A 13,667-nucleotide genomic window follows, 5' to 3' on the forward strand; every position below is an offset into this window, starting at 1 on the left:
AATTGGAGACACTTTCAAATTCAACCCTAATTCACGGCTTTTTTTCAACAGTGACCTGTACTTAAGTAATTCTGCCGGTCTCCTACTCTTATTGTAATTGGCTTGTTTCTAATTCTTCAGTGTCATTTTCTGCCTATACCAAAGCTTGCAACAATTGTAAAGCAGTTATTAATCAGTCCAAACTAGAGTTTGAACAGGCTAAGAGTAGAAAACTTGCTTCTTACCCTAATGGTAGCCGAGCATTCTGGTCTCTTGCCAAAGCTATTGGCCTCAAACTTTTGTCCATCTCTGCTCCCACCTCTGTCCAAACCAGATGGTTCTGTTGTCACTTCAGCCAAGGATAAAGCTAACCTGCTAGCATCCCATTTTTCTTCCAGCTCATGTATTAATGAACTTGGTAAAACACCTCCCACCATTCCCAACACGCTCCATTCAATGCTTCCTGTGGTCTTCCATCAAAAGGATATCAGAAGGATTTTGTAGAATCTTGATGCTAAGAAAGCACCAGGTCCTGATGGTATTTCTCCACTTGTTCTCAAAACCTGTGCTCCTGAACTTACTCCTATTCTTTGCCGCCTTTTTTCACTTTTTATTCCAAAGCTGTTTTTCCTTCTGCTTGGAAATTTGCTCATATCCAGCCAGTTCCTAAAAAGGGTGACAAATCCCTCCCGTCCAATTATCATCCCATTGCAATTACTTCTACTCTTTCTAAAGTAATGGAGAAATCAAGTAACCGCCAACTCTTAAACTACCTAGAAACCTTCCGTCTAATCAACGATCGCCAGTATGGATTCCATCAGTGTCGATCCACTGGTGATATTCTGGCTTATGTTACCCATTTATGGACTAATTCAGTGGAAAGGTTCGGTGAAACAGAAGTAGTTGATCTTGACATCTGAAAGGCTTTTGATCGTGTTTGGCATAAAGGTCTTCTAAACAAGCTTCCATCTTATGGTTTGCCAACTGTTTTTAGTAATTGGTTATCCAGTTTTCTCTCTGATCGCTCACTGAGGGTGGTAGATGGCTCTCTGTCTTCTAACTTCTCCACTAATGCCGGTGTCCCCCAAGGTTCAGTTCTTTCCCCCACTCTTTTCCTCTTGTATATTAATGACCTTCTTCCATTGACTGGAAATCCTATCCATAGTTTTGCCGATGATGGCACATTGCATTCCACCTTCCATTTTGAGAAACCTTGTCTTGCTTAATCAGCTTCAACTTCTCGAAAATCTGCTACCAATTCCTTAAATGCCGATCTTCAGGTAATTCTCCAGTGGGGCAAAGACAAATTAGTTGATTTCAACCCTTCTAAACGTCTTGTCTTATATCTCGCAAAAAGAATTCTTCTTCTGCTCCTATGCTTATCTTTAGTGACACTCCGATTTCCAGGCAAAATGATATATCTCTTTTGGGGATTACCCTGACTTCTAATCTCTCTCTTGGCACAAGCACATTACAAATATTGCTTCCTCTGCATCTAAAAAACTTGGTTTTCTCTTTCGCTCTCGGCGTTACTTTTCTTCCAAACAGCTGCTCACTCTGTATAAATCGCAAATCCGCCCTGCCATGGAATATTGTTCCCACATCTGGGGTGGTGCCCCCAAAACCTCTCTCAGGCTTCTTGATTCCATTCAGAAGAGGGAAGTTAGGTTAATTAATGATTCATCTCTAACAGAGTCTCTCCACTCGCTTTCTCTAGATGTACTGTTTCTGCTGCATGCCTCTCCTACAGATACTTCCATGGGCACTGTTCTTCTGAATTGGCTTCTATAATTCCCACTCTCTCTTTCAAAACAGTCCGAATACGTGCCGCCACCAGCCAACATCCATTTACTGTCCAACTTCAAACCCACAGAACCAACTTTTCATCTTCCTCATTTATTCATTCCACTGCCGTTTTCTGGAACAACCTTCCTTCATATGTATTTCCTGAAAAATTACAATCTACAGAAGTTAAAGTCCAATGTCAACAAATATCTTCTTTTGTCCTCTCAACCTTCCACCCAAGCACGGTACTAAGTACTATAGGTTCTAATACCTCTCGTGTTTGGGGTTCACATAAAAAATAAAAAAAATAATAATATCATTAGTGCCAACGTTTACAACTATATCACCTTTTGTGCCCTTAAAAGATTGTATCCACTCTACAACGTCATAAACCTTTGCCCCCGGCAGACATACCCTGGTCCTGTTCCACCTATGCTTTTTACAAAGCATGTTCCCGGTTTCCCTGACAATAGAGTCACCAACAACTAGGTACTCTCCATTCACATTTACTCCTTTCTGCTATTAGCCCAATCTTCTAAAAGCTTCCTCAAGGGCAGCAGTAAACAACTTTGGAGATATTGTCTCCCTTGTTAAACTCTTTTGTCAACTTTAAATTTGCTTCTGTCTTTGTCTAGTCTAATAAAGGAGGTAGCATTCTCATATATTTTATTCAAAATCATAATGTATGGGGTGTCTACAGCTTGTCTTTCCAGTGCCCGAAACATTGTCTTATGCTGTATGGAGTTAAATGCCTTTTCATAATCCACAAATGCTAGGCATAATGGTGTTTTATATTCATTTTCTTTCTCCATTAGCTGTGATATTATGTGAGGGTGATCCATAGTTGAGAATCCTATCCTAAAGCTAGCTTGCTCTTTCAGTTGATTCTCATCACATATTCTTTCTAATCTGTCAGTAATGACTCTTGAGAACAACTTGTAGATGTGAGATAACAAGCTAGTTGGTCTATTATTTCCAATTTCTGATTTATCTCCTTTCTTATGCAGCAAAATTAGGATTGCATTATTCCACTCCTTAGGCATCACGTCTTTCCTAATGTATTTTGTGAAGAGATTTGCCAGTTTGTGTCATACCTCTTCCTCCTAAGTTTAATAACTCTACAGTAACTTCATCTTCACTTGGGGCTTTCTGATTCTTCATTTTCTTCAATGAGTGCTCTACCTCATCGGGAAGGATATCGGGTATGTTGCATGTGTTGCTAATTTGTGATCCATCTTCCCCATTACTGGCATCATTCCCTTGCTCCTTATATAATTTTTTATAGTAGTCTTCTGCTGCTTGAATTATGCCTTCTCTGCTATTTATAAGTATATCATCACTATTCTTCAGATTCAGTATTATTTGTTCTTCCATATTGCTGCTCTGCCAATTTAATGTTTGTTCTACTTTTCTTGTGTTAAATCTTATGTCCTCTCTCCTCTGAGTCTCTTTATAATTGCTTTTCTTAACTCAGCATACTCAATTTTGTGATTGTCATTGTTTATCTTGCTCTTCAATTATCATCTTTGGTTCGTCACGATAAGTGTTTCTTGACTAATTTTTTCTTCTTTGGATTTATTTTTACCTACAGGTTTCTCGGGCTTTATCACTTTCAGAAAGTTGTTGTATTCCTCGTTGATATCTTGGTCCTGAAATTTCTGCAGAAGCTCAAACTTCTTCTTAAGTTCTGGTACATACTGCTTTTTCTCCTCTTCTGTTATCTCAAAGACCTTTGTATTATTTACTCAAGTCAGTTTTTTCCTTTCTTTTCTTATGTCTATATCAAGCGTGCATCTTTCCATTCTGTGATTGCTTCCAACATTTACCTTGTTCAGAATGGTAAAATCGTCCACAATATACCTGTTAGTGGCAATTTCAGTGAAGTCAATTTCATTAGTTGTTAATCCATTTACGCTTTTCCATATCCACTTTCTATTCACCCTTTTCTTGAAAAAAAGTGTTCATTACTGACAATCCTTGAGATCCGGCAAATTCCACAAGTATTTCACTTCTTTCACCAATTCCAAGTTTCCTATAGTTTCCTTTTCTGAGCTGTTTTGTCTCTTTGCAACCCTCGCATTGAAGTCCCCCATAATGAGGAAGTCTCTCAATTTCAATGTACATTTCTTCAACCCCTTCATCATTATCATGGCTCGATGTTGGTACATATATCATTATAACCTTTAGTTGTACCTCTTAGAAGTCCTGAGTAGTAACCTTGACATCCTTGATGTAATTCCAAAATGTTTTTTATATCTTTATGGACCAAAAAGCCAACTCCACCTTCACTCTTTCCATTGATTTTCAGCAGATTTCCACTTGATAAACTTATAAGTGATTCATTTCTTCTTCTTGTTTCAGCCAAGCCAATGATATTCCAATTCACATTTTCTAATTCATTTTCCAGTTCTAATATCCTCTCTTCACCGATGAGCAATCTTACATTGTAACAGGTCAAGTTCAGTTTCCATGCATGGTAGCCTGGTTGTAAACAGAGATTCTTAGCACCCTCTGCTTCCACTGAGATCCTTGCTGCCATAAGGGGGAGAGTGAAAGTCACTGCCTCCCTAAAATCCACTCATGCACACCTTCTCATTGGTAAGCCCTGTTACATCACTTTGTTGGCACTGAATGTGTGATGACACAACATGATGAAACATATGAGGGCCATTTGTTTCATCATGTTGTCATAAGGTGCTGGAGGGTTTGATCTTTTTCTCCAAGTTGACCAGGCATCTTGAAGAGAACCACTCTACACATTCAGTGCCAACAAAGTGATGTAACAGGGCTTACCAATGAGAAGGTGTGCGTGAATGGATTTTAGGGAGGCAGGCCAACCAGACTGCTAAATCTTCTAAAATAGAAAGAAATTGGATCTATCAGTGTTTTAGACTGAGTGTCTGATAACACAAAGAATGCCTGTTCCCCTCTAAGCCCCTGTGGGTACATACAGATTTATAAAATTAAGTCCATGAAGAAGAGCATTGGCTATTTATAACTAGCTTGATTCTGATTATTTGACATTCTGTTTATCCACAGTAGTGACTTCCATTGCAATAATCTCATATTATCTAATTAGGTATAAACTCCATTTAACAAATCCATGTGCGACTGCCTTAAAGCTCCAATCTTATCAAGATGATCTGACATTACTTATCTGACTATCAACTCTATTATTTTCCAAAAAAAATATTCCATAGAAGTCTAATTTTTTGTAATAACTCACTTCATGTAAACAATACTTGTGAACATTCGTACATCAAAACTGCAGGAACTTTCTCGAGTATATTCTTTCAAGGGACAGGGATGCTCTCAATATTAAAACTAAATTTTTTAATATTGAGATATTTTTTCACAATGTGGTGTGGTATGGCATTAAGGGCAAGTTGCTGCAATGGATAAAGGGATGGTTGAGAGGAAGACGGCAGAGAGTCATAATAAATGGACACTACTCTATTATTATTATTAGCCATATGGTGCAAGGAAGCCTGAGGCTTATGCTGCACTAGCCAAAAAAAAATTCTGAGTTATCCTGAGAGAGAGTCAGAAGTAGAAGGGAATCACCAAGAAAGAGAAGAATGATGATATCCAGCTCAGGACCCTGAGTGTGCCAAGTCCATACTCACCAGCTGGGGACTAATGTTATTAGTGAAGTCCTCTAGGGTTCGGTGTTGGGCCCATTATTATTTTGTGTATTTATCAATGATATCGATGAAGGTAAATCAGGCTTAATGTCCAAGTTTTCAGATGATACAAACGTTGGCAGGGTTGTTAATGACAGTAAAGACATGTATGCTACTGCAACAGAATCTAGAAAAGTTAGGCAGATGGGCTGAGAAGTGGCAACTGAAGTTTAACATTGACAAATGCAAAGTACTGCATATGGGTAGCAGTAACCCAAGAGAAATGTACCAACTGTGTGGTACTACACTCAGGGAGGCAGAGAATGAAAAAGACCTGGGAGTAATAATGCAGTCAGATATGAAGTTCTCTGAGCAGTGCAGGCAGGCTGCCAGAGCAGGTCATGGAGTTTTGTCAATAATATATAGGAATTTTGCTAGCAGAGATAAGGAGGTGATTATACCTTTATATAAGACAATGGTTAGGCTACACCTTGAGTACTGCATACTCATCTGGAGGCCTCATTTTAGGAAGGATGTACAGTTACTAGAATGAGTACAGAGAAGGGCAACAAGATTGGTGAGAGGATCAAAGGACTTCTCTTACCAGGAGAGGCATAAGTTTTGCAAGTTGCAGCATCTGGAGACTAGGTGCCTGCGAGGTGATCTAATTTAGGTGTATAAGGCCTTGAATGGTTTCAGCAGGCTCAATGCTGATGAGATATTTCTGCTTTGCTCAGATTAAAAACCTGAGGGGACACAGATGTGCAGAAGTTTGCCTTTAGCCAGAGGGTAGCTGATTAGTGGAACAGACTTCCATCTGTTGTTGTGAAAGTTGATAGCTTAAATAAATTTAAGGCTGAACTAGACAAACATTTGGAGTGACCAGATGTGTGAAATGGGAAAGGTTTTTTTTTTTTTTTTTTTTTTTAGCTGATGCTATATAAGCTTGCTTTCTTGCATCATATGCCTCAACTAATGCTAACTGTTCCATGTTGGATAAATTGGTCTTACAATTTTTTTTCCCAATTTTTCCATAAATCCTGTGAATGGAGAAATTATTTAAAGTTAAATTACTTAATTGTAGCCTCTTTTTACTTGGGACTACAGTTAGCTTGTCTTATTTGCAAGTGGAGATTTTTCCCTGTGAGCTAAATTAGGTTTATCATCTGATAAAACAAATAAACCAGGCTGTTGACATACACAGAAAATATACACCCATAGATGCTGGTCTGTGTGTGTAATTTGTTCTGTTTCAATATGCTGTAAAGAAAAGTAATTACTGATTATTATTACTTGTCAGTATCTGTACAAGTAATAATTACTGATTATTACTTGTACAGATACTGACCACATGTTGAAAATCTCAAAAGGCCACTCTTGCCATTTGGTTATCTTGGGAGGCATAATTTTTCACTATTATATTTTTTGTCCCTGCCCATTCCTTATAGTAACTTCTTTCTGATACAATTTGTAGGAAAATTAAATGAATAACACTAAAAAAATATTACTCGTTGGGTTAAAATGTTCATGTGCCAGCAATTCTGCCCAGACATGAAGGGACTGATGAGAATATTGTTGATTCACTCAGGTAAGGAGGCTCCAAAACCAACAAGGGGACTTTTTTGAGAGCTTGGCCTGCCCTAAACTGAGCAGGTGCAGAGTCTTTGGCTGAAGTTAAGAGTCAGTATCAAGGCGTCAGAGAAACTGCTGAAATTGGAGGAAAGGTACTGGACCCTCTGGAAACTTAATCAGTTGTATGCATCAAGGTTACACTTGCACTCTTCCTGAGATCATTTGTGAGAGACCCCAAATAACATGCATGGGACACTGAAATTTGTATTGAGCAACAAAACTTACTTAAGCAGTTACGATGAATGGTAAGGGTAGTAAAAAAAAAAAGAAGAAAAAAAAAAGGGAAGTCTTGTGGTTAATTACTATGAAATCATAAAGCTAACAAACATTGATGCAGAAAACAATTTTGATATTGTATTTCTAGACTTTAGCAAAACTTTTGATTTAGTCTCCTGTGAGAAGCTACTATACAAATTGGAGTGTGCTGAGATTACTAGGAAATCCTCAGATGGATCAGGGCTGCCAAGAGAAATGAGACAAAGGGCAGTAATAAATGGGCATTCTTCAGGGGTCAGTGTTGGGATACCTGTATCTTTCTTCAATGATATTGAGTGGGTATACAGGGAAAGCTGTCAAAGTTTGCAGATGGTTATGCTGCTTTGTAATAATGGCTTAGATGGGTTACAGATATAGCCTGTAAAATGGTAACTGAAGTTTAACCCTACTAAATGTACGGTCTTGCATTTGAAGAAATGAAATCCAGAATCAAAGATGGTGTCGGGCAAGAAGGATTTGTGGAAGATTATAAAAGCAGATAGCCGTACTATCAATGAACTACAGGATCTTTAGTTTGTGTGTGTGTGTGTGAGTGAGAGTGAGAGTGAGAGAGAGAGAGATCCGGAGGACTCACTTGAGATTGTCCCCAACACACCTAGCCTGGAAGCTCCACATTTTAGGCATGACCTTCTGAAATTTTTGTTTAAAGCCCTTGGAGGAATAAGCAAAACAAGAGGGAGATAATGATGTTAAATTAAACCAGAACAAGAGGGTATGAATATAAAATATGGGAAGCAAAAGAAGATAATATTTCATGGAATTATTGAATAAACTGTTTCTCAAAAAATAGTTTAGGTAGAGAATCAAGGCAGAACTGATCAGCTGCTTTTAAGTGAAAAACAAAAATGACTGATTAAGGGTTTTCTAATATTAACCTGACTTTCTTCTTACACCATTTAGCTTGATTAATACCAATACTCAAAGTGCCCATTTACCTGAAAGGCTTGAAGAACAGAATTAAGTATTTGTTTATATTAAATTAATTTGTTTTGCAATTACATTTTATATCACTTTAAATAATTATTTAAAGTGATACAGTTTTACTTAACTTTAAAAGTCAATTTAGAAAAAAAAAAAAAAAAAAAATACTAACCCAGACTCAGAAAACGATAGTCCTTATGTAGTTAACACAGAATTACTACTACAAACAAACTCTGTCTTTTCTTACATCCATTATCTTGGTAAAAATTAATGTTTATACTAAGAAGTTATTTTTTCTTTCTTGAAAATTTCAAAATATATATTAAAATCTATACTTTTAAATTTATAACCATCTCAAAGAAACAGCACAGATTGTCTGTTTTCTTTGAATCTACAAAATCATTACTTACATATGGGAAAAAATGATGTGCTGATTCTCTCAGAAGAATACAATAAATCACTTTAGTCTGCTACCTGCCTTTGGCTGTAAGATTTTATATGAGTATTTATGTTAGATTTTATATAAATGAAGAGGACAATAATAATAATAATAAAAAAAAAAAAAGTTAAAATGTAATAATATTATAACAAAGAAATGAAGATTACAAATAAATGTTAAATGCATTAACTAAATATAAATACCACATACCAATCACAAAACTATGTATTACAGAGAATGACTCTGCACAAGCCAAAGAATTCAACAAAGGAACTTATGATCCTCCATGACACCACTTGTCACTCATTTGGAGAATGAGTGACAAGTCATAGTTAGCTGATCTCAGATGGAGGGAGTAGAGCTTTTTCCAGTGAGCTATTTCTGGTTTTTCAGCATGCAAACACGCACTTGTACAGATAAAATATACAATGGTTCAATATGGTCTAAGTTACTGATGCACCTAGAACCCTAAAAACAACAACAAGCACAACGGACATAAGGGCACAGTGTAGTGGGAATGGGAAACCAAAGAAAAGTATACACAAAAAACAAACCAAAAACTAGGGTGAAAGTAGAAGCACAAAAACACGTGGTGGCAGTGGTGGGGGAAATGGACCAGACTGTAGATCCTAGAGCGGCAGAGAGTACTGGGGACATCAAAAAAACTGATCTGTATACTTCTGAAATCTAAGGGGAGGGGTGTTACCAAATTTGTACCAAGTAAAAGGAGGAAAGAAATGGAGAATGAAGAAAGATAAATTATGTATATCAATAAACACAAGCTGAAGGATGGTTCTAGGATTAAGCATAATGTTATGATATTTAAAAGAAATTTATACAAATCTTTAAATATAACCAAGGCAAGGGAGATGGAAGGAAAAATGGAGGCAATAGGAGAAAATAATAAGGAAAAAAAGCAACATTCAGCCTCTAAAAGGCTGGGCTATCCCTTATCAGAGATAAGGCTAGGGAGGGGAAGACCAGAGAGTGAATACAACCCACTAATGCAAGATTAAATTAGGGGAATAACTAGGATTGTATAAATGAACAACTATGTAAATCAAACAAAATGAATAATTCCTTAAAAAAAAAAAAATCATTCACTAAATGAGGTCAACCAAAGGGAATTTCCATGACAAGACCACAACTGTAGCAGCCCTGGAGACAAAAGCTTTGGGAGAATTGATCTGAGTGCCAAATGGTCTCTCAAAGGAAGTAACCATGTTTCTGGATGGTGGAAGAGAAACCTGGGATATAGGGTTACTGTTGTAAGGTTGGATGAAATCCACCGTGTTGTGCTTGTTGGGAAGGATGGGTTCAGCATAAAGTTGTAGAGTGACTAACTTGAGTGGCTAGGAATGAAATATCTTATCAACTTTTTGATCTTGCCCATAATGACCTTCTGATATAAACTGAAAAGTAAGAGTAAGACCAGGTAGAAATGAATAGAGTCAAACTCTATTCCTTGCTACTTATTAATTGCTGAAGCTCAATCAAGAATGATTCCTTGAAAGCTCTTCTATGATATGATGGATTAATAGAGAAGATGACAACATTTTGGAAGTCCTAAGAGACAGCATACTTAAGATCACTGAAGTGCTCATCAACCTTGGTATAAGGCACCTCCAATCATATACTTGTAATTGGAGGTGCACAAACATTGTAGCAAGTATACTAGACTCCTATGTTCAGTCTGTTTCTTATTTGGATGTTTAAGGGAACTGGTCCCAGCATAGAAGGTAGGGATGTCATGTTCTGTTTTTACTATTTCAAGCTCTTTGAATGAATGGAACAGTGAGATGATCATGGGAGGGGGGGGTTGTAGATGTAGAGGGGAATTTGGAACTTAAGGATGGCATCCTCAATGACCTTATCAATGAAGTCTTTGGGATATCTGTTGTACTTAACTATGTGTCTAATGTTTGAGAGTTCAGGCTGTAGGGACCGAGAGTCCCAGACTTTTAGAGATCTAAGGGCAAAAGTTCCAACAACCCCAATTTAATGAAGAATGGGTAGGATAATCCGAAGTTCAGAATGAGGCTGTATCCATGGGTTTCCTGTTGCGAAAAGCATTAAATCACTGAGTTTTTGATTCGATAAATATAAAATATAGAAGATGCATGAAAATTGTTGTTTCAGTGCATTTTCAATACACCCAAGCTATACATTGTACAACAGATCCTACTTAAGCACCTGTAGAAAAACTCTGCATATAGTTTTTCTCCCCAAAATAAATTAATATATGTGTGACTTATTCCAAAATATACTGCTAAAAAGAACAACCTGAGGGACATGGTTCCAGATAATTTAGGAATATTTTCTTCTAGCAAATTTTTCTAGTAAAAGAAGGATATTCATCACTTTACACTCTGGGTGTTGTTCAAGCATTCAAACAAGTCAATAAGCAAATGAGAGATGTTATTGGTATTATAAGAAATCATTGTGCCATGGTCAGGATATTTTTTTTTTAATGTGTCCAAACTATCATGTCTGTAGTCAGTGGAAGGTGAGACAACAATGACAAAGAGAAAGTTGTTAGGACATCGTGAACTGAATATTTGGTATAGTTGACAAACTAACTGTTATTTTTAAGGTACGTGACTTATGGGAATGTGATAATTCTCATTCTCTCTCTCTCTCTCACGCACACACATACATAATAATCATTTGATTTGTGATTAACTAACTGTTATTTTTAAGGAATGTAATTCATGGGAACACGATGATTCTCTCTCATAAATGTTAATCACAAATCAAGTTTTACCCACTAACTTGGAAACATAAATTTTAGTTTTGCTGCATTGGGAGAAAGGGCACACAAATTTAGTGAATCTCAATAATATTCGTAATCGAATAAAGAGGCAAGCAAAGTGTATATTTGTATATTTATCAATGATACTGATGAAAGTATATCAGGCTTAATGTTGAAGTTTTCAGATGATAGAAAGATTTGCAGTGTTGTTAATGATAGTAATGACAGTATACTACTGCAACAGAATCTAGAAAAGTTGGGCAGGTGGGTTGAGAAGTGGAAACTAAAGTTTAACATTGACAAATGCAAAGTACTGCATATGGGCAGCAGTAATCCCAGAGTAACGTACTAATTGTGTAATACTACACTCAGAGTAGTGGAGAATGAAAAAGACCTTGGGGGGGGGGGTAATTGTGCAGTACGATAAGAAGTTTTCTGAGACAGGCTGCCAGAACTGATCATGGGGTCTTGTCAATGATATACAGGAATTTTGCTAGCAGGGATAAGTAAGTGATTATTCCCTTGTATAAGGTAATGGTCTGGCCACACCTTGAGTACTGCATACAGGTCCGAAGGCCTCATTTTAGGAAGGATGTAGAGTTGCTAGAATGAGTACAGAGAAGGGCAACAAGACTGGTGAGGGGAATAAAGGGGTGCTCTTATGAAAAAAGGCTTAAGTTCTGCAAACTGCAGTGTCTGGCGACTAGGCACCTGTGAGGTGCCCAGTAGGTGGTAGTTGTGCAAGCAGATATGAAGTTCTCTGAAAGTGCAGATGGGCTGCAAGAGTAGCTCATGGGGTCTTGTCAATGATATACAGGAATTTTGCTAGCAGGGATAAGTAAGTGATTATTCCCTTGTATAAGGTAATGGTCTGGCCACACCTTGAGTACTGCATACAGGTCCGAAGGCCTCATTTTAGGAAGGATGTAGAGTTGCTAGAATGAGTACAGAGAAGGGCAACAAGACTGGTGAGGGGAATAAAGGGGTGCTCTTATGAAAAAAGGCTTAAGTTCTGCAAACTGCAGTGTCTGGCGACTAGGCACCTGTGAGGTGCCCAGTAGGTGGTAGTTGTGCAAGCAGATATGAAGTTCTCTGAAAGTGCAGATGGGCTGCAAGAGTAGCTCATGGTGTCTTGTCAATGATATATAGGAATTTTTCTAGCAGGGATAAGGAGGTGATTATCCCCTTGTATAAGGCAATGGTCAGGCCACACTTTGAGTACTGTATACAGGTCTGGAGGCCTCATTTTAAGAAGGATGTAGACTGTTGGAACAAGTACAGAGAAGGGTAACAAGGTTAGCGAATGGAACAAAGGGTTGCTCTTACGAAGAAAGGCTTAAATTTTGCAAAATTACTGTGTCTGGAGACTAGGCAGGAACAGCAGTGCATAGCACACGCTTCTTGATTAGACCGGGGTTTGAGCCCATGACCACCAAATACGGAGGATGCAAAAAGGTCAGGGAATGACCACTGCATATCTCTGGAGCAATATGGCCTTAGTTACTAATGCTCCTAAAAGTGAGGAGATCTGATTGAGGTGTATAAAACCTTGAATGGTTTGAGCATGCTCAATGCTGATGGGATTCTACCTCTTGCTCAGAATAATCACTTGAGAGGGCATAAATTCAACTTGAGGAAAGACAGTTGTAGGATAGATGTGCAGAAGTTTGCCTTTAGCCAGAAGGTAGTTGGTTGGTGGAACAGACTTCCATCCTTTGTTGTGAAAGTTGATAGCCTAAATTTAAGGCTGAGCTGGACAAGTATTTGGAATGAATGGAGGGGTGAAATGGGAGTGGGTTTTTTTTTGGGCTGATGCTGCTTAAGCTTGCTTTCTTGCATCATATGCCTCTACTAATGTTAATGCTAATGCTAATAGAGATAACAATGGGCTGCACATACAAAGTCTGCCAAACCTATATTGAAGCAGTGAGATTTGGAAAAATGGTAAAAAGAAAGATATGCAATTTCCATGATTTGGCAGGTGCCTACAAACCACACTGATGACTGTTACTTTTCCTTAGTTAATGTAGAGGGATACATTGCAAAAAGTAAGAACGGCACTTTATATCCTAAAATTCCATCTGCCATTACACCAGTTCCATACAGAGATAACCTGTTGATTCCATGCCCTCCACTTATATTGGAAAATGTAGCAGTAGAGAGTGCTGAAAGTGAAATTTTTCAAGATGAAACTGAAGTCTACATGCCTGGAGATGAGTCCAGTCCATAACTGTTTTCACAGCATGAACTCAATAATCTG

The 13,667-nt window shown here is 37.7% G+C and overlaps 1 protein-coding gene across 1 annotated transcript in view; it reads right to left on the reverse strand.

Moving 5' to 3' along the window:
- LOC150084515 (cyclic AMP-responsive element-binding protein 3-like protein 2) overlaps positions 1 to 13,667 on the reverse strand; it is a 91,786-nt gene that overhangs the window by 6,558 nt on the left and 71,561 nt on the right. The window contains exon 5 of the mRNA XM_090375267.1: positions 8,627 to 8,700. Within this exon, the coding sequence (XP_090231393.1) occupies positions 8,687 to 8,700 (14 nt within the window). The 3' untranslated portion in view covers positions 8,627 to 8,686. The remainder of the gene's footprint in view (positions 1 to 8,626; positions 8,701 to 13,667) is intronic.

The sequence above is a fragment of the Mastigoproctus giganteus genome, chromosome 6 (assembly GCF_048544385.1).
Source record: "Mastigoproctus giganteus isolate SK-2022 chromosome 6, ASM4854438v1, whole genome shotgun sequence".
Lineage (NCBI taxonomy): Eukaryota > Metazoa > Arthropoda > Arachnida > Uropygi > Thelyphonidae > Mastigoproctus > Mastigoproctus giganteus.